Here is a 22,076-nt window from a genome sequence, read left to right on the forward strand (position 1 = left end):
ATTATAAGAAATTAAAAAAAAAACTGTGAGAGAGAGAGAGACAATCAGGAAAATTTAAACACTAATTTGATATTTGTTGATATTACGGGATTATGATTAGTTTATTTACATGTGATAATGGTACTGTAGTTGTTTTATTAAAATTTTTCCTCATTTTTGAGAGATACATACCAAAATATTTAACAATAAAATGATACTATGTTTGGGTAAATGGGCAGGAGAGGGACGGGGAGTGTGTACAGATACAGATAAAACAAGAATGACTATGCGTTGATAATTATCAAGGATGAAGGACATGCAGATATTTACTGCTCTATTCTCTCCATTTTTATACATTTTGAAATTTTGCATTATGAATAATTTTTTAAAACAGAGGTATATGTTAAGCAATCACCTGGGGAAAGGGGCTCTTTCAAATGATACATGCCCTATGCCCCTCAATTAATCTAGCACAGCTTCCTGAGGGGAACACAGCCCATACCCAATAACTCATCTTCCTCTACTCTTCCTTGGGACTCACTGCAGTAGTTACTGACAGTAACTGATGGGATGGGCTGAATTCCTCAGGTACACTGAAGCAGAAAAAAGGCGAATCTGATGTTGAGGAAAAAAATTTAGTGGGATTATTAGTTTAAGTAAAATAAGGCCATTTCCTTATAAAGAATAAACTCAAAGTGAGAAAATTTCAAGGACCAAGTGAGAATTCTGGGGAAAAGAGATAAGGAACCCTTCTTACAGTCCTTCCATTCTACTGGGAGATTGCTCTCTTACCCCCTGTCATCACTGTAGGATTTGATGAAAGCTTTATATGTTTTTTCTTTTTTGAGGTAGGTTAAATGGCTAGATCTCCTTCCATTTTCTCTCTAAGGGTAAATGGGAACTGACAAAAAAGGTGAAGGCGCTGGTTTCTTGTTAGAAAAGGGAAGCATTTGAGAGAAGCTTGGATATCATAAGCTAAGGAGGAGATGGAGATGTCTAGATCTTATAGCTCATTTCATTAGGACAGTTCCAGGTGGGCCTCTTCTTTTGGACTATATGAAAAAGAAGGCATAGGCAAAGGGCCGCAGACTTTCCCATAATAGGATGTTCAATTTCTGGAAGCTAACTAATTGGCTAAGGAGAGCCTGAGTCCAGTTACTCACCCAGAGGGGGCTGCAGCATACCCCCATTCTTCTCACAGTTCCCAATAGGCTGGATTTCAGCTGAGTCAACCAGTCGCCAGAAGTCATTCTTGTTGTCACTTCCATCAAGGCGCAAGCGAAGGCGGGCACCTGTCAGTCCAACTACTGTGGCAATACAGGTGGATGTGGTGTTCCTGGGGTCCTGTGCTTCCAATTTCATGCTGATCTTGAATTCGTTGCTTGGAGGTGTGTAGGACTGAGGAGAAAAAGCCATGGGGATTAGGTGGACTGCGACTAAATCACATTTTCAGTAAGGATGTTGAGAGATGGAACATGAAAAGTTATGCTTTGGACTCAAATCGATTACAGCAGGGCCAGGGCAACTGCCCTGAATTATCCCCCAATATTATACTTTTTTATTATACTTAGGAAGGATTTCATGCAAAATAAACACTAGAAAGCAACATGAAGAAAAAAAAATTACTTTTCAATGAAGCATCAAATTTGACCCATACCAGTAAGAAAAGGACAAGAGTATCTCAAATGGTTCAGTTACTTAAATGGTTTCTCAGTCGATCCTTTCTCCAGCTCTCTACCCTTCCAGGCATTCATAACTTTTTCTTTTCAGAATCACTACATTCTATTAAACTAAGATATCCTTAGTGTTTCTAGGGCGCATTTCAGTATATTGGTCTATATATCCACCACACAGACTAACTACGGGGTTTTTGTTTTTTCTTTCTTATTTTGAGATTAATTTATAAATTATGTTTTTAACATGTTTGAGTTATAATAGACATGCAATAAACTTTATACGTTGGTAAGTCTTGACATATGTATACACCCATGACACTGTATACACTATCAAACCGTCACCACAATCAAGATAATGAACACGGCTATCACTTCCAAGTTCTCTTATGCTCCTTTGTCATCCCTTCCGGACCTTCATGGACCAGCAACCACTAATTTACTTTCTGTTACTACATTGGTTTGCATTTTCTAGTCTTAGGTAGAATCTACATTGTATACTCATTTTTGGATTCAGTACATAATTATTCTGAGATTCATCCATGTTACTGAGTACATCAATAATTCATTATCTTTTTTGCTCAGTAATATACCATTTTGACAGACATTTGGTTTGCTTCCAGTTTTTGCTATTACAAATAAAACTGCTATTCCTGTACAAATCTTTTATGGAAATATGCTTTATTTTTTCTTGGGTAAATATCTAGATGTGGAATGGCTAGATCACATGGTGGGTATATGTTTAATGCATATACTGTAAAATTTACCCTCTTAAAGTATATAATTTAGTGGGTTTTAGTATATTCACACAGATATATAAACTTTACCTCTAGTTTTAGAATATTTTTATCACCTCAAAAAGACACTCCATCCCCATTAGCAATCACTCCCCACCTCTGACTCAGACCAGTCCCTGGCAACCACTAATCTATTTTCTGTCTCTACTTTTTTGCCTATTCTGGATTTTTCATATAAATGGACACAATAAGTGGCCAATATGTGAATAACTTCTTTCTTTTAGCATGTTTCAGTCTATCTAAGTATGTATCAATACTCCACTCCTTTTCATTACTGAATAATATTCCATTGTATGGATATACCACTTTTGTTTATCCGTTCATCAGTTGATGGATATTTGGGTTGTTACCACTTTTTCACTACTATGAATAATGATGCTTTGAACATTTGTGTACAAGTTTTTTGTGTGGATTTATGTTTTCATTTCTCTTGGGTATGTATCTAGGAGTGGGACTGGTGGACCATGTGGCAACTCTACGTTTAACATTTTGAGTAACTTCCAAACTGTTTTCAAAAGTGACTGAAACATTTTATAATCTCTCCAGCAATGTATGGGGTTCCAATTTCTCCATATCCTCACCAATGCTTGTTATTCTCTGTCTTTTTTATTTTAGCCATCCTAGTGAACCCGATCCGCAACTAATCACAGGTATGTGCAGGGCCTGGCAGTGTTTTGTTCTGTTGTACATGGGACCACAGCGAGTCAGGGGCCGACTCCACGGCAGCTAACGACAACAGTGAGGAGTATACCAAAGTATCTCGCTGTGATTTTGATTTGCATTTCCCCAGCGACTAATGACGCTGAGCATCTTTCATGTGCTTTTTGACCGTTTTTATGTCTTTAGAGTAATCTATGCAAATCCTTTGCCCATTTTAAAACTGGGTTGTCTTTTTACTGTTGAGTTGTAAGAGTTCTTTATATAGTCTGGACACAGGTTCTTTATCAGATACATGATTTGCAAATATTTTCTCCCACTGTATGGGTTATATTATCACTTTCTTGATGGTGTCCTTTGAAGCACAAAAGTTTCTAATTTTGATGAAATCCAATTTCTCTATTTTTTTTCTTTTGTCGAGTGTGCTTTTGCTGTTATATCTAATACACCACTGCCTAATCTATGGTCGTGAAGATTTACTCCTACGTTTTCTTCTAAGAGCTTTATACTTTCGGCTCTTACATTTAAGTCTATGATCCACTGGGAGTTAATTTTTGTTTATGGTGTGGGCATAGGGTCCTTCTTCAGTTTTTTCCAGTTGTCCCTGCATCAGTAGTCGAAAATCCCATTGAACTGTCTCAGCATCTTTGTTGAAAATCAATTGACCATAAATGTATGGGTTTATTTCTGGACTCTAAATTCTACTCCACTGATTTATATGACTACCCTTATGCCAGTAACACAACTGTAGCTTTGTAGTTTAAGTTTCTAAACTGGGAAATGTGAGTCCTCCAACTTATTTCTTTCCAAGACTGTTTTGTCTAGTCTGGGTCCTTTGCATTTCTAAAGTGAATTTTAGGATCAACTTGCCAGTTTCTGCAAAAAAGGCAGCTGGGATTTTAACAGAGATTTTATTGAATCTATAGATCAATTTGGGGAGTACTGCCATCAGATACTTGTGATTTGCAAGTATTCTCTCTCAGTCTGTGGCTTATATTTTCATTCTCTTACCAGTGTCTTCTGAAGAACAGAAGTTCTTAATTTTGGCAAAGTCCACTGTAGGAATTTTTTAAAATAGATCATTCTTTAGGTTCGGTATTTTCTAAAGTTCTCTTTACATAAGTTTTATATATTGAAGTAGTAATTTTTTTTTTTTTTGCTATTGTAAATAGGAATTTCACCTCCATTATATTTTCTAACTGGTTATTTTTAACTATTGAGTAAAATGCTGGCTTTAGTACTGAGGTATATTTTTTTTTCAAATTAAGGGTGTATTACTCAATTCCCAATTTACTGAGTGTTATTTTTGCTGAGTAGTGTGTTGAATTTTTCCTATCAAATTATTTTCCAAAGTAATCAAACCGCTTTACCTCTCTACCAGCAGTGTATGAAAGTTCTATTTCCTTTACATCCTTGCTACCATTTGGTATGGTGGGTCCTTTTAATCTGAGCCATTTAAGTAAATATTTAGTGATATCTCATTGTGGTTTTAATTTGTATTTTCCTAATGAATAATGACATTAAGCACCTACTCATGTACTTATTTGTCACCCACATTTTCTTTGGTGAAGTGTCTGTTCTAATCTTTCAATCTGGATTCTTTTCCTTTCTTGCTTACATGCACTGATAGTGCAATGCTGAATAGAAGTGGCAAGAGTAAACGTCTTGTTCCTGATCTTAGGGGAGAACATTTCGTCTTTCACCATCAAGTATGATTTCTCACTGATGCCCTTTACCAGATTTGTGATGTTCCCTTCTACTTCTAGCTCGCTCAGAGTTTTTATCGGGAATGAACGTTGGATTTTGTCAAACGTTTTTTCTGCATCTATTGAGATCATCGTTGTCTTTTTTCCCTTTAGTGTGTTCATATGGTGAATTACACTGATCGAATTTTGAATGTGAAATCAACACTGCATTCCTGCAATTAGCCCTACTTGGTCATGATGAGTTATTATTTTTATACACGGTTGGATTTCATTTTGTAAAATTTTGTTTAGAATTTTTACATGTATTTTCATACAGGTTACTTTTTGTAGGTTTTCTTTTCTTTCAATGTCTTTGTCAGGTTTTGGTATCACAGCAAGGTTTGCCTCATAGAATGAGTTGGGAGCTCCTCCTCTGACATTTTATGAAAGAGTCTGTGGAGAATTAGTATTATTTTTCCTTTAATGTTTGGAACAATTCACCAGTCAAGTCATCTGGGCCGGTAATTTTTTTGTGGGAAAGTTTTTAACCACAAATTCAATTTCTATAATAGAAATAGTGCTATTCTGACTTTCTACCTCCTCTGAGTAAGCTTTGGTAATTTGTGTCATTCATGGAAATTATCTGTTTCATCTAAGTTGTCACATTCAAAAGCATAAATTTGTTCATAATACTTCCCATAACCTTTCAATATCTGTAGAATCTATAGGGATGTCACCTTTCTCATTCCTGACACTGGTAATTTTTGACTTCTCTCTTTTATTCCTGATAGTCTGGCTAGAGGTTTACCAATTTTACTGATCTTCACAAACAACCAGCTTTTGGCTTCAATGATTTTTTCCTTTTTTAAATTTCATTGATTCTGCTCTAATCTTTATTATTTTCTTTCCTTTGCTTGTTTTGAGTTTAACTTGCTCTTTCCTCCCTGTCTTCTTAAGGTAGAAGCTGAGGTCATTGATTTGAAAACTTTTTTCTTTTCCAGCATGTGTTTAGTGCTATACATTCCCTCCAAGTAGTGCTTTAGCAGCATCCCACAGATTCTCCTAAGTTCTGCTTTCACTTTCATTCAGATCAAAGTACTTTCTAATGTCCCTCTGGGACTCTAACACCCATGGCTTACTTAAAAATGGGTCAGTTAAATTTCTAAATACTGGGAGATTTTCCAGATAACTTTCAGTTATTGGTTTAATTCCACTGTAATCAGAGAAAATACTTTGTATTACTTGAATTCTTTTAAGTTTATCAAGCCTTGTTTTATGGTCCAGAATATGTCTATCATGGTAAATTTTCCACATGCACTTGAACTATATTCTGCTATTTCTGGGTAGTGTTTTATATACGTCAATCAGGTCAGGTTAGTTGATAACCAAAAAAAAAAACCACTGCTGTCAAGTCGATTCTGACTCACAGCGACCCTATAGGACAGAGTAGAACTTCCTCAGAGGGTTCCCAAAGAGTGGGTGGTGTATTCAAACTGCTGACCTTTTGGTTAGCAGCCTTGGCTCTTAACCACTGTGCCACCAGGGCTCTGGCTGTTTGATAGTGTTGTTCAAATCTACTACATACTTGCTGATTTTCTTCAGAGAGAAAAGTATTAAAACGTCTGTTGCTGATTGAATTGTGTCCCCCCAGAATGTGTGTCAACTTGGCTAGGCCATGATTCCCAGTATTGTGTGGTTGTCTACCACTTTGTGATCTGATGTGATTTTCCTACGTGCTGTAAATCCTACCTCTATGATACTGATGAAGCAGGGTTAGAGGCAGTTATGTTAATGAGGTAGGACTCAATCTACAGAATCAGGTTGTATCTTGAGTCAATGTCTTTTGAGATACAAAAGAGAGAATTAAGCAGAGAGCTCATGCCACCAAGAACAAAGAACCAGGAGAGAAGCACGTCCTTTGGACCCAGGGTCCCTATGCTGAGAAGTTCCTAGACCAGGGGAAGATTGATGACAAGGGCCTTTCCTGACAGCTGACAGAGAAAGAAAGCCTTCCCCTGGAGCTGGCACTTTGAATTTGGACTTCCAGCCTCCTAGACTGAGTGGGAATAAATTTCTCTTTATTATAGCTATCCATTTGTGGTATTTCTATTATAGCAGTATATGATAACTAAGAATTTGGTACCAGGAGAGTGGGGTGCTGCTCTAACACATACGTAAAATGTAGAAGTGGTCTTGAAAGTGTGAATGGATAGAGACTGGAAGGGTTTTAAGGTGACTAACAGTAAAAACCTAGACTATTGCCTTGAAGAGACTGTTGGTAGAATTATGGACATCAAAGAGGATTCTGTTGAGGACTCAGAAGGAAGTGAGGAGAGCTGTTATGCTGGAGATGGCACAGATGGTGAGAAGCAGCAGCAGAGAAACGGCAGCAGCAGAACCAGGAGACCAGTGCAAGACAGCGCTGGAGCTGACACACACAGAGACAGAACTGAGTACCTTTGTGCAGGAGGCTTCCTGGAGGAGTGGGGTGCCTTCAGGCACTTATTAGTGGAGCTAAAGAGCTTTGGAACACTTGCCCCAGCAGGGCAGACATGGGTAGCAAGGCCCGAGGGGTGGTGAGGCCAAGGAACCAGGAAGCAGAAGCTGAAGAGACAAGGAACACAGAAATCAGAGCTGTCTCAGTCTCAAAAGGTAAGGCCGTGACCTCTTGGGTATCAAATGGTAGAGCCATGGCCTCTGGGGTTTCAAAGAGTAGGGCCACAGCATTCTATGTTTCAAACAGTCAGGTCTTCACAAAATCAGTTCCAGAATGTGGTGCTGCCTTTCACTACTGCCAACGAGATGGGGCTAGAGCCGCTGCCCAAAGCCGAGGGGGCGGGGCTGCCATGCTGAAGGGACAAAAGAACAGGGCCTTCCGGGGCCGAGTGGGTACAGTTGCCTCTCAGATGGACTAGGAGAATGGGGCTGCCCAAATGTGAAGGAGAAGAGTTGCATCCCAGTGGGCTTGGAAGGCTGACCTGAAGCCCAGGGCCCAGGGACTTCACCCAGAATCTGCAGAGTATGGCCAATACTCAGAGTCTGGAGGGTAGAGCCATTACATAAATGGTCTCAGAGAAGAGAGGATTATTTTCAACCCTTGAGACCTAATGTAATGTATTCTCCTGAATCGCTTGGTGCCTGTTATTCCTTCTTTACCTCCAATTTCTTCCATTTGTAATGGAAATGTCTACCTTGTGCCTGTTCCACCACTGTACTTTGGAAGCAGATAACTTATATTCTAGGTTTCACAGACGAGGAACTTTGCTCCAGGAGATTTTGAACTTGGAGTTGATTTAAGACTTCTGCTATAATATGATGGGGTAAACGTGTTTTACATGTGACAAGGACATAAATTTTTAGGGGCCAAAGGGTGGGATATTGTAGATGGAATTGTGTCCCCCCAAAATGTGTGCCAAATTGGCTAGGTCATGATTCCCAGTCTTGTGTGATTGTTTACCATTTTGTGATCTGATGTGATTTTCCTATGTGTTATAAGTCCTACCTCTATGATGTTAATGGGGCAGGATTAGAGGCAATTATGTTAATGAGGTAGGACTCAATCTATAGGATTAGGTTGTATTTTGAGTCAATGCCTTCTGAGATATAAAAGAGAAAACTGAGCAGAAGGGGAGCTCATGCCACCAAGAATGAAGAACCAGGAGAGGAGTGCATCCTTAGGACCTGAGGTTCTTCTGCTGAGAAGTTCCCGGACCAGGGGGAGATTGAGGACAAGGGCCTTCCCCGAGAGTCGACAGAAAGAAAAAGCCTTCCCCTAGAGCTGGCACTCTGAATTTGGATTTCTAGCCTCCTAAACTGTGAGAGAATAAATTTTTCTTTGTTAAAGTCATCGATTTGTGGTATTTCTGTTATAGCAATACTAGATAACTAAGACAATGTCCAACCATAGATAAATTGCAGATTTATATACTTGTCTTTACAGTTCTATAGTTTTTGCTTTGTGTAAGGATTATCTGACCCCTTTATCATTATGAAATGACTTTCTTTATCCCTGGTAATAGTCTTTGGTCTGAAATCTACCTTGATATTAATACAGCTATTCCAGATTTCTTTTTACTATTGACAACATAGTATATCTTTTTTCATTCTCTTCCTTTTAACCTACCTTGTGTCTTTAAAGTGTAATTTCTTACAGGTAATATAGCTGGGTCTTACTTTTTATCCAATGTGACAATCTTGGCCTTTTAATTGGGCTGTTTAGACCATTCACATTTAATGTGAATAATGATATGTCTGGGTTTAAATTTACCATCTTGATATTTGTTTTCTAGTTTTTCCATTTCTTTGTTACCTTTTTCTTCTCTTTCCCTCTTTTTGCCTTCTTTTAAGTTGGTTTTTATGATTATATTGACTTATTAGCTATAATTCTTTGTGTTGTTATTTTAGTAGTTGATTTAGGGTTTATAGCATACAACTTTAACTTACCACAGACTATTGTCAAGTAATATTCTAGTACTTTATGTACAGTATAAGAATGCTACAATACTATACTTAAATAATAAACACTATGCTTAAACGGTAAACTCCCCTTCTGGTCTTTATGCTGTTATTATCATACATTTTACTTATATATCTGTTATCAACTTCACAATATATTATTATTGTTTACACAGTTATTTTCCATAGAGATTTAAATAATAAAAACAACTTCATATATTTACCCTTGTAATTTCCATTTTTGGTGTCCTTCATTTCTTTGTGCAGATCCATAATTCCATCTGATATCATTTTCCTTCTGCTTCAAAGACTTTCTTTAGCATTTCTTGTAGTGACAGTCTGCTGGTGCTAAATTCCTTCAGCTTTTGTATGTCTTGAAACATCTATATTTCACCTTTGTTTTTGAGAGATTTTTGCTGGATATACAGTTCTTGGTTGACAGTTCTTTTCTTTCGTTACTTTAAAGATGTTGCTTACTTTCTTCTTGCTTGCACTGTTTCCAAAAGAAGAAATGTTATGCTATTTTTATCATTGTTCCCCTGTATGTAAAGTGTCTTTTTTCTCTGGCTGCTTTTAAGATTTTCTCCATCACTGCTTTTGAACAATTTGTTTATGATATTCCCTAGTGTAGTTTTCTTGTTCCTTTTTTTTTTTTTTGGTTTCATTGAGCTTCTTGGATTTGTCGATTTAGTTTTCCTTAATTTTGGAAAAATTTTAGCCATTATTTCTTCAAATAATTTTTACTGTTCTCCATCTCTTCTCTCCCTTGGGGACTCCACTGTCACATCTGTTAGGCTACCTGAAGTCATCCCGCGGTTCACTGGTGCTTTTTACGTTAAAAAAAAATTCCTTTTTCTGTTTATGTTTCCTTTTGAATAGTTTCTATTGCTATGTCTTCAAGCTTATTAATCTTTTCTTTTGCCATTAGTCTCATCAATGAATTTTTCATCTCACACACAGTTGTTCATTGTGAGTCTTTTTTCTATCTCTCATGCGTCTACTTAACTTTTAAACATATGGAGTACATTTAAAGTAATTTTTTAATGGTCTTGCCTGCTAATTCTAAGATCTGTGTAGGTTCTGAGTTGGTTTTATCAATTGATTATTCTCCTCATTATTATTATTATTATTATTATTATTACCTCTTTAGATGCTCGGTAATTTTTGGATGCCCAAATTATGAATTTTACCATGCTGGATGTTGGCTATTTTTGTATTCTTATACATCTTCTTGCACGTTCTTCTCAGATACAGTGAAGTTACTGGTAAACAGTTTGATCCTTTTAAGTCTTGCTTTTATGATTGTTAGGTGGGTACGGAGCAGTGCTCAGTTTAAGGCTAATTATTCCCTACTATTGAGCAAGCCCTTTCTGTGTATTCTACCCATACCCTGTGAGTAATGAGATTTTCCAGACTGATTGGTGGGAACAGGCACTATTCCCAGCCCTGTGTGAGCACCAGGCTCCATTCCCTCTAACCCCTTCAGATAATTTCTCTCTTAGCTTTGGGTAGTTTCTTCACATGCATCACGCATTGATCGGCAGTACGTGACTGAATACTTGAAGGGGAGATCATCTTCAGAGCTCCATGGTTTTCTTTCTGTGCAGCTCTCTCCTCTCTGGTACTCTGTCCTGCAAACTGTAGCTGCCTTGGTTTCCCTGGACTCTCAGTTCCATCTTCACAAATTAGAGAGTCTGCCAGGTTCAACCAGGGTTCCCCTTTCCTGCACTGTGACATGGAAACTCTCCCAAGGAAGTAGGCTGGGATAATGTAGGGCTCACCTTCTTTGTTTTCCATCTCTCAGAGATCACTCTACTTGGCTGCTTGATCTTCAGTGACTTGAAAACCATTGTTTAAAAATGTTTTATCTTTTTTTTAAAAAAACGTTTCAGGTGGGTGTATGAATCTAGTCTCTATTACTTCAACTGTGTAGAAGCCCTCAATTTGTATTTACATTTTGAAAATGGACAAAATTCAAACTCAAAGTGAAATGTTGACAGTGTGCAGAAGTAATCACTGAGTTCTAAAGGAAGGGAGATATAAATAACTTCCTCATGTTTAGCAGTAGTAAACTTCTTTGGCTACCAGCTTTGTCATATACTGATATGGTCAGCATCATCTGTACACTGTCTGGGGCACTTAATCCTATGTGAGAAGCTCTGGATGACTTTTGATGAGCTCCTAAAATGCTCACCAAGAGAGTTCAATGCCAATATGCTTACAGAAAGATAAGATTGTGGTAGGGGTGTTGAGTACAGAGAAATTGATAGTGCTCCATTTTCCAGAACTGCCTAAGGACCATAACTCTCTTTCCTATCCATCTGAATTAAGAGCTACAGTAAAAATAAATAATTGTTTTCAGTAACACAGAATATCCTCAAGAAGGTGAGTAAGAAGGAAAGGTTGTTGCTTGAGATGAGGCTGGGAAGAATGTCTGCTGCCAAAACTCATGGTGATCAAATATTACTTCTTGTGTTATGTTCTTCCCATACAAGTTTATTCTAGGTTACTCAGGGGAGAAGCCCAAGGGCTCCCACCTCATGTTTTGCTTGTCTAAGAACCAGAAAAAAACTACTTGCCTCCCACCTACTGAAGATGTTGAGAATCAATTACCTGCTTGAAGCAATGGACAGGCGCTGGGACTGAACATGTTTCTTTTAGGTATTTGTCCCAGGTAAAATGACCTGTAAAGGAAATAGAAATCTCTATCACGGTCAACTTCCTAAAAAAATGCTTTCAGGAAGTAAGTAATCTATACTAAACATTAGTCATTGCAGACTAGCTTGGAGCATGAGAAAACTTATTTTTCCCTGTTTTAGATCAAAGGAGTACTAAGAGAATGGAATATATTCACCAGAAGGGGAGGAATCTAGGCGACCTGATCCTAAGTGCCAGAGCAAGATATACCAATGTGTTAAAGAAATGCCCAGGCAGCTTGTGGAAAACAAGAGAAGAGACAGAAGGTAGGTGGGGGAATTCCTTCTGAACGATCTGACTCCTGGAGAGGTTCCCTACTGCTGTCAAGTGAAAGCTTCTAAACACTCGATATGGTTTGATTCCACCATCTCAGCTTGGAAAGAATAAAGGAGAGGTTATCTAGAGACACGGAGTGGGAGGCGTAAGGGGAGGAGAAGCAAGAATGAGAGAGATTATGCTTGAATCCTCACTCTAAAAACTGGTTCTTTCACCCTCCCACCTTCATCCCTGACACAGCTACATTGCTCTGATGTGCAAAATGACAAGGATCTGATAATTTAGAGAAAAGCAGGACCTGGGTAGTCTATCTGATAATAGGAACTAAGAGCATGTTAGGAATTCTCAAGTCTTTTAGCCTCTTGATGTGGTAGAGGGCCTCTCAAAGTCTGAGGCATCCTGTGTTGGAGAAACACTCTTTAAGGTGACACAATGCTAGGGCAAGGGAACATAATTTAAGGGCCAGGCTGTTAAATACTTATCTCACTGGACCACAAAAGATTACTAAATTCTTATTTAAAGGTTAACTAATTATCAATATCTTCCTAATACCCACCTAGAGGTGACCCCATGATGTAGCACGGAAGGTCCCAGAGACTCTCACAAGCTAAAATACGGTAGCAAACCAGCATTTCTTGGAGTTTCCTCTGTAGTGGAGCAGCACAGGGCCCCTTTGGGCCATACAAAAAGCACTAGATGCTGGGAATAAAAATGAGTAACTGAATGATGAAATCTAAATCACTCCAAAGATGATGCCAACACTTTACACTCTATTGGCTTTATAGCTTCCGTTTTAAAACTGGTACCTTTCCCACCATCCTTAACTAAGCCAAATAGATTTGGCCAGAAATCACACGGACAATTCTGAACAATTGCATGAACTAGCGAATGATTAATCATCTTGACTAGACAGTTAGTCCATAGGGTAAATGAGATGGATATTTCCTGGAGTCAAAGATTTAAAGAGCTTATCAGAATTTAATAAAGAGTTTGTTGCCAGCTGAGAAAGCCCCAAAGCAAGGGCTGAATACATTTTATCACTGTCTGCTATTAGAAAAAGAAAACATTACAAATTGTTATTCCTTTCTTATAAATGAAGAGTTAAGTCAAACAGTATGTTTTAGGTTTGACTAGGCTGCAATTCTTAAACTCTAGCATCTAAAGCAGCACTTCTAATAAAACTTTCTACAATAAATAATAGAAATATTCTATATCTGTAAAAAAAAAAAATATCTGTGCTGTTCAATAATGTAACTAGTGAACACCTGAAATGTGGCTAATGTGAATGAGGAAGTAAATTTTAAATTGTATTTAATTTTAATTAATTTAAATACCTACATGGGGCTAACAGATACTGTATTAGACAATGCAGGTCAAGGGATTTGGCTGGTTCTGGGTGGTTGGTTATATTAGTTTGAGTTCTGACCAAAAGCATCCAAGAGACTTTGGTTTTAAAAATTATGGCAGCATCAGGAGTACCACAATAACTAGGCATGAATTACAGTTCTCTATTACACAACAACTCAACTATGATAATCAATCCCTGTGCTGTAACATATAAAGGCTAGAAACCTCAGACCTTCTACCACCTAGGGAACACCCTATTACCAACTAAATGAAAAGGAAATTCTTTAAAGTTGTGCAGCCACTGTGAGGGTTGACAGGCTTGAACCACACCTAGAGTAGTATTTTTCCAATCTTTGTCTGTGGTTTAGTCCTTATTATCTGGTAAATTGCAAAATATGATAATTTTTACTGACTCAATAATAATATTTGAGCACCTACTGTATGCCCAGGTCCCTGGGTGATACAAATGGTCTGTGCTCAGCTACTAACCTAAAGGTTGGCAGTTTGAGCACACCCAGAGGCACTGCAGAATAAGGTCCTGATGGTCTGCTTCTGTAATGATTACAGCCAAGAAAACCCTATGGGGCAGCTTTCCTCTGTAACACAGGGGGTCCCCATGAGTTGAAACTTACTCGAGGTAAGCCAAACCCACTGCTGTTGAGTTGATTCCACTCACAGTGACCCTACAGGACAGAGATGAACTGCCCCATAGGGTTTCCAACGGTATAAACCTTTACGGAAGCAGACTGCTGCATCGTTCTCCTGCAGAGTGGCTGGTGGCTTTGAACCGCTGACTTTTTGGTTAGCAGACATGCACTTAACCACTGCGCCACCAGGGCTCTTTGACTTGAAGGCAACAGGTTCTATATGCCCATCACAGATCCAGATATCATGTATCTACCACTTCTTCAAGCACTAAGATCATCACAAAAGAAACAGGACAGGCGACAAGGCATACAGATCACGGATTGGTAAACTTTTTGCAAATGGTCAAATAGAAAAAAATTCTACGGTTTGGGGGCCATATAGTCTGTCACACTTACTCAACTCTGCCACTGTAAGAAGAGAGTAGCCATAGGTAATGTGTAAGTTAAGCATGGCTGTATTCCACTAAAACTTGACAAAAACAGGCAGCAGGCTGGATTTGGCCCTTGAACAGTAGGTTGCCAATGGCTGGTATAAATCACGGATTCCGAAAACACTACTTATCATCAAAATCTCCTCAGCAGTTTTCTTTTTTAAACAGTCCTGGGGCCTACCTTCAGAGACTCTCATTCAGTAGGTTCCGACTGTGCCCTAAGAATTTATATTTTCAAAGTCTCCCTAGGTAATCCTGATTACCTAGTATCTTAGAGCTCTGGTGGTACAGTGGTTAAGAGCTTGGCTGCTAACCAAAAGGCTTGCAGTTTGAATTCACCAGCTGCTCCTTGGAAAGCCTATGGGGCAGTTCTACTCTGTCCTATAGGGTTGCTATGAGTCAGAATCAACTCAATGGCAATGGGTTGTTATTTGGTATAGTGGAAAGAATATAAGATTGGGAGTCAGGGGACATTAGTTAAAGTCTTGTTTCTATAACTAACCATCTTTAACAAACTACTTAATTCTTCCAAGCCTCGGGTTACTCATCTGAAAAATAGAGATAACACCTATCTCATAAGATTGTACATATATTTGTTCATTCAACAAATATTTATTAAACTCCTCTCATGTGTGAAGTACAGCAGTAAATGTTAGGGGAACAAGATGGATACGGTTCTTAATTCATGGAGCTAGCAGTCTAGAGATAAACAAAGATATTAGGTAAAAAATTACACAAATAATCTGTTATAATTGTGATACATTTAAATTAATGAGGTAGCACAGGATGCCTTGAGAATGTAAATCAGGGAAATCTAGTTTATACTGGGGTCAGAGATTATTGTGAAGTTTAATATTAATATTAGCTAATATAATAAAGTTTCATAAATTACAAAATGCTTTCGATTATTCATTCCACAGATGTTTAGTAAGTATCCTCTACGTGCTAGACAGTATTCTTAGTGTTGGAATATAGCAGGAGATCCCTGCCCTCATGGAATTTACAAACTGGTGCATGGTAAGACACAGTTAACACATAAATAAATAAACATGATAATAAATGATAAGTACTTGAAGGAAATAAAATAAGGTGATGCGATAGACCCTAGAAGCTATTTTTAGATAGAGAAGTTAAGGGCAGATGCTCTACAGAGGTAACATTTGAGCTGCGACCTAACAGATGAGAAAAAGCCAGCTATCTCATTTTTAGTCAATCCTCTTTATTTGTGGATTTCCTATTTACAAACTCACCTACTTGCCAAAATTTATTTGTAACCCCAAAATCAATGCCTATGGTGCTTTTGTGGCCATTTGCAAACATGTACAGAGCAGCAAAAAATTTGAGTTGCCTAATGCACCGCAGCTGGGAATGTGTGTGTTGTTGTTAGGTGCCATCGAGAAGGTTCCGATTTATTGCGACCCAATGTACAACAGAATGAAACACTGCCTGGTCCTGAGATAGCCTCACAATCATTGTTATGTTTGAGCCCACTGTTGCAGCCACTGTGTCAACCCATCTTCTTTAGGGTCTTCTTTTTCACTGACTCGCTCCTTTACCAACAAGATGTCCTTCTCAGGGACTGGTCCCTCCTGATAACGTGGACAATGTATGTGAGACGAAGTCTCGCCATCCTTGCTTCTAAGGAGCATTGTGGCTATACTTCTTTCAAGACAGGTTTATTCCTTCTTCTGGAAATCCATGGCATATTCAGTACTCTTCACCAACAACATAATTCAAAAGCATCAATTCTTTGGTCTTTCTTATTAATTTTTCAGCTTCTGCATGCATATGCGGCAAATGAAAATACCATGGCTTGCGTCAGGTGTGCCTTAGTCCTCAAAGTGACATCTCTGCTTTTTGACATTTTACAGAGGTCTTTTGCAGCAGATTTGCCTAATGCAATAATACCTCATTTGATTTCTTCACTGCTGCTTCCCTGGGCGTTGACTGTGGATTCAAGTAAAATGAAATCCTTGACCACTTCAATTCAGTATTTTCTCCGTTTATCATGATATTGCTTACAGGTTCATTTGTGAGGATGTTTGTTTTCTTTATGTTGAGATGCAATCCATACTGAAGGCTGTAGTCTTTGTTCTTTATCAGCAAGTGCTTCAAGTACTCTTCAACCTCTTCAGCAAGCAAGGTTGTGTCATCTGCATATCACAGGTTGTTAATGAGTCTTCCTCCAATCCTGATGCCTCATTCTTCTTTATATAGTCCAGTTTCTCGGATTATTTGCTTAGCATACAGACTGAATAAGTATGGTGAAAGGATACACCCCTGACACATACCTTTCCTCACTTTAAAGCATGTAGTATCACCTTAGTATCACCTTGTTCTGTTTAAATGACTCCCTCTTGCCTCTTGGTCTATGTATAGGTTCCTCATGAGCAAAATTAAGTGTCCTAGAATTCTCATTCTTTGTAATGTTATCCATAATTTCTTATGATCTTCATAGTCAAATGCCTTTGAATAGTGAATAAAACACAGGTAAACATTTTTCTGGTATTCTCTGCTTTTAGCCAAGTTTCATTTGACATTAGCAATGAAAATCCCTTGTTCATTCCATGTTCTCTTCTGAATCTGGCTTGAATTTTCGGCAGTTCCCCGTCAATGTACTGCTGCAACAGCTTTTGAATGATCTTCAGCAAACTTTTACTTGCGTGTGATATTAATGATATTGTTTGATAATTTCTGCATTCTGTTAGATCACCTTTCTTTGCAATGGGCACAAATATGGATCTCTTCTAGTCAGCTGGCCAGGTAGCTGTCTTCTAAATTTCTTCCCTAGAGCAATGACTTAGTATTTGCTAATTCATTGTTCATAGCGACTTTATAGAGTATAATGCAAATAATGAGAATGGAGAGTATATCACTGAATAACACTTATGAAAGTGTTATATAAACTCTAAAGCATAAGAAAGAGCCCTAGTGGTACAACGGTTAAGCACTCGGCTGCTCTGAAAGGTCCATAGTTTGAACTTACCAGCCCTAGTGGGAGAAAAGACCTGGAGATTTGCTCCCATAAAGAGGAAACCCTGTGGGGCAGTTCTACTCTGTTCTATAGGGTTGTTTTGAGTCAGAATTGACTCGATGGCATACAACAACAAGGCACAAGAAATGATAGCTACATTTATTATTAGGAAAATAATATCCCTCCCTGCACTAACAATGGAAACCCTGGTGATGTAGTAGTTAAGTGCTACGGCTGCTAACCAGGAGGTCAGCAGTTCGAATCTGCCGGGCGCTCCTTGGAACTCTATGGGACAGTTCTACTCTGTTCTACAGGGTCACTATGAGTTGGAATCGACTCGATGGCAGTGGGTTTTAGTTTCTGCACTGACGGAACTTACAGACTATATAAAAGTACCTTTAAAAAACTAAAAGGGATGCAGACCCCAAATTCACATAAAAAGGCCAGACAATGGTCTGACTGAGACTGGAAGGACCCCGGTGGTCATGGCCCCCAGACCTTCTGTTGGCCCAGGATGGGAACCATTCCCAAAGCCAACTCTTCAGACATGGATTGGACTGGACAATGGGTTGGAGAGGGATGCTGGTAAGGAGTGAGCTTCTTGGATCAGGTGGACACTTGAGACTATGTTGGCATCTCCTGTCCGGAGGGGAGATGAGAGGGTAGAGGGGGTTAGAAGCTGGCGAAATGGACACGAAAAGAGAGAGTGGAGGGAGAGAGCAGACTGCCTCATCAGGGGGAGTGTAATTGGGAGTGTGTAGCAAGGTGTATATAAGTTTTTATGTGAGAGACTGACTTGATTTGTAAACTTTCACTTAAAGCACAATAAAAAAAAGTAACATGCAAAAAAAAAAAACAAAACTAAAAGGGCTATAAAATGTAAAGCACGAGAGGTCACTTAGTCTAATAAATGAATCTCCTTCTCTAATATTCATTGATTCAACAAATATTTATTGAGCACCTATTGTATGCCCAGCCTGGTTCTATTTTGTGTGATAGATAGCAAAGAACAAAACACCCAAAGTCTCTGCCCACATGGAGCTTAAATTCTAAGGGGAAAAAGAGAGACAATAGATAAATAAATACATGTCAGCTGGACCAGAGGGTAACAAAGACATCAAATAAATAATTACATAATTTCTAGATCTCTGCAGATGAAGAAAAAATAAAGCACGGTAAGAGCGAAAGAGTGCAAAAGAGGGTTGTGTGTGATATTTTTGGCAAGGTGATCAAGGAAGACATCTTGATGAGGGGATATGAAAGTTGAGAACTAAATGGTCCCTCCTGCCTCTGCTTAGAATACTTCCAAAGAAGAGACACTAATTACTTGGCTATTGTTCAGTTGTGCAAATGGAGAGACTTTAATTTTTATTGAATCTTTAATAGTCAGCCAAAGTTTGCCTTCCTCTAACCTCCATTTATTGGCCCAAGACATACTATATCTAATCCCTTTCTCCACCTGTTGCCGGCGAGTTGATTCCAACGTGTGGCGATCCCAGGTGTAACAGAGTGGAACTGCTCCATAGGATTTTCTTGGCTGTAATCTTTACAGAAGCCAACTGCCTGGCATTTTTCTGCAGCACCACTAGGTGGGTTTGAATGCCAATGTTTATGTTAGTCGTCAAGCAGAAATCATCTGCACCACCCAGGGACCTTCTCTCTTTCTAACTATGTCCCAGATCCTTCAACTGTTCCTAATCTGACATGGTCATGTCAGGTACCTTCACTCAGGCTGACTATTATCCTGGCCACATTTCTCTACAAGAATTCTAGTTTGTTCCACCTAAAGTGTGAAACCCAAACCCAATAAGGATGATTGTAGTCTTTAGATCAGAAATCCTACTCCAAGATTACTGTCTGAATAGTGTTCCACTGTTTATATGTATAATTCACACAATTTAACAACACTGTTTGTTAAATAGTGCCCTGATTGAAGAGTGGTTAAGAGCTCAGGCTGCTAACCAAAAGGTCAGCAGTTCAAATCCACCAGCTCCTCTGTGGAAACACTGTGGGGCAGTTGGTTCTACTCTGTCCTATAGGGTTGCTATGAGTCAGAACTGACTCGACGGCAACAGGTTTAGTTTTTGATTTTATTTGTTATATATTATAGATGGACATTTGGAGTCCTGGTGATGCAGTGGTTAAGAGCTCGGCTGCTAACCAAAAGGTCAGCAGTTCAAATCTACCAGCTGCTCCTTGGAAACCCTATGGGGCAGTTCTACTCTACCCTATAGGGTCGCTATGAGTCAGAATCAATTTGAGGGCACACAACAACATTGTAGACACGTATGAATTTTTTCTGATTTTGATGAGTATCTTTATGCATACATCTTTTAAAACCTTTAGGATAACCTCCTAATGGTAGCTTTCTAAGAGTGAGATTTATAGACAAAGGGTATGCACATTTTGGATCCTGATACGATATATATTGCCAAAGTACCCTCTAGAACCAATCGATGGTGCACTAGAGTGTCTATTTCCTACATCCTTGCTCAAATGGTTTTAACAATCTTTATAATTTTGATAAAGCTAATCAGTTGAAAAATAAAATACTATTATACTTTTATTTACATTTCTTTGATTATTGGTGAACTTGAAGATCTTTTTAGGCTTATTAGACAATTTATATTTCTTTTTCTCATGATTTTGCTGGTCATTTTTCTACTAGGTATTCTTCTGAGTTCCTGTAGATTTCTAAGATTTTTTTTGTAGATTGAGGATATTAGTCCCTTGTCATATGTGCTGAAAACATTTGTCTCAGTCTGGTAGGTTTTGACCTTAAAATGTTTTTAACTTTCCTATAAACCAATTTCTAAACTCTTTGCTTTCAAGATTTCTTGGGTCGTATCATGTTTTCCTCAACTCAGTATTATAAAAGCATTAACCCATGCTTTCTTCTGGTTTCATTTTTTTTTTTTTTACATTTAAATGTTAGATCTATTTGGAATTTTGTATGATGAATGAGGCAAGGATCTAGCTTTCTGTCCTCACCTTTATTAAATAAATGTGCTCCAACATCATTTACTGAATAAGTCATCTTCTCTCTACTGATTTGAAATGTCACCTTGGTCATATATTAATTTCTTATCTACAGTTGGATCTATTTCTAGACTCTGTATTCTGTTCCTCTGATCAGTCTGTCTATTCCAACACCAGGAGAACTCTGTTTCATGTAATTTCATGATCCATCTAAATATCTGATAAAGCAAGTCCTTCTCATAAGTCATACCCTATGTTTTCTTGGTGCTTTTTTAATGATTAACAAATTGTGTCACATCCTGCACTAATAAAATACAGTTATTATAAAATGTCCAAAGCTAAGCTATAAGATAAAGGGCAATTTTCATTGTCAAAGTACTGTCCATAGTCCTTTTAAATCAACAATTTGATTTTTTTTAATGGATCATCTATAGATAAAATACCAAGCCAAAAAAAAAGAATTTTTGAAAACAATGAACAGGAATTGAATTATATCACTAGTGTTCTTTTAAATGTACCATGAGACAATCTCCTAGCTAAAAACAAAGAGCTTATCAAATATTCTGGCTCAAAAAATGGCGGTTTCAAGTAGAAGCTCAGCTCCCAGCATCAATGTAATGGTTTCATTGGCGTACATTTCTACCACCTGGTTTTTGGTTTTAAGAATATATGCACAGAAGAGTAAGAGTAACTTAATATGTCAAGTCTTTTAGCAAATGCCTCAAGGTTACAGAAGAAGATTGGGTAAAAAGAAAAAAGTTTCAAGTGTGGTATTGTCTCGGTAACATTTTCATGCAATTTGCACTTTAAAAAGTGAAAAGTCACTTGAGACATTTTTATTTAATAAAAGTAAAGCAACTAGAGTAAGCTCCGTGTTCTTTTCACTATATACCACAGGTGCTTCTGAAAGGACATAGGCTTTTAGGGAACAGAGAGAAAGATTTAGATAAGGAGCAGAACTCAGAGGCTTTCTGGAGGGTCCAGGCAGGTATCCTGAAATGAGAAAGGTTTGGATTTGGGTGGCTTCCTAGATACAGAATCACAAAAGCTAAAAAGGACCTGAAAGTTTCCTGAAACAAACTTTTTGATTTTCCTGGTCCCATGTCTTTGCCCATGTCACTCCTCCTATCCAGTGAATGAGTCAGAAAAAATATCATTTTCTCTACAAGGCCTTCTTACTCTTCCTGTCTCCCCAGAACAAATCCTATTATTTCTCTGCCTTCTATAACACCCTGGTCACACCTTTATTATCATTTTCATCATACCATATCATAATTATTTACGTAAGTCCTTAGTGGATAGGGGTTATCTTTTACTCATTTTTTTATCTTCATTGTTTGATATTGTGCCTGAAACTTTAATAGGGGCTCAATAAATTTTGGGGGTGAATGAAAAGAAGAAAAAGAGTAACCTGAATTAGTAAAATCACACCTGGAATATTACATTTAGTTCTGAGAGCTATGCTTTGAGAGGGATAGA

The 22,076-nt window shown here is 38.1% G+C and overlaps 1 protein-coding gene and 1 long non-coding RNA gene across 12 annotated transcripts in view; one reads left to right on the plus strand and one right to left on the minus strand.

Moving 5' to 3' along the window:
- The window catches only part of LOC126072964 (uncharacterized), a 169,666-nt gene that overhangs the window by 120,589 nt on the left and 27,001 nt on the right, over nt 1-22,076 (plus strand). The gene's annotated exons all lie outside the window — the stretch shown is intronic.
- Nucleotides 1-22,076, minus strand: part of SCMH1 (Scm polycomb group protein homolog 1) — a 200,023-nt gene that overhangs the window by 112,773 nt on the left and 65,174 nt on the right. For 5 of the 11 annotated variants that reach the window (XM_049878947.1, XM_049878951.1, XM_049878948.1 and 2 more), the window contains 2 exons: nt 11,860-11,930; nt 1,143-1,377 (listed from right to left, as the gene is read on the minus strand). In XM_049878947.1, coding sequence (XP_049734904.1) covers nt 1,143-1,377; nt 11,860-11,930 — 306 coding nt within the window. Of the gene's footprint in view, nt 1-1,142; nt 1,378-7,248; nt 7,396-9,470; nt 9,740-11,859; nt 11,933-12,775; nt 12,919-22,076 lie in introns of those variants that run through there. The other 6 variants (XM_049878954.1, XM_049878955.1, XM_049878952.1 and 3 more) reach the window with 4 other exon arrangements.

The sequence above is a fragment of the Elephas maximus genome, chromosome 3 (assembly GCF_024166365.1).
Source record: "Elephas maximus indicus isolate mEleMax1 chromosome 3, mEleMax1 primary haplotype, whole genome shotgun sequence".
Lineage (NCBI taxonomy): Eukaryota > Metazoa > Chordata > Mammalia > Proboscidea > Elephantidae > Elephas > Elephas maximus.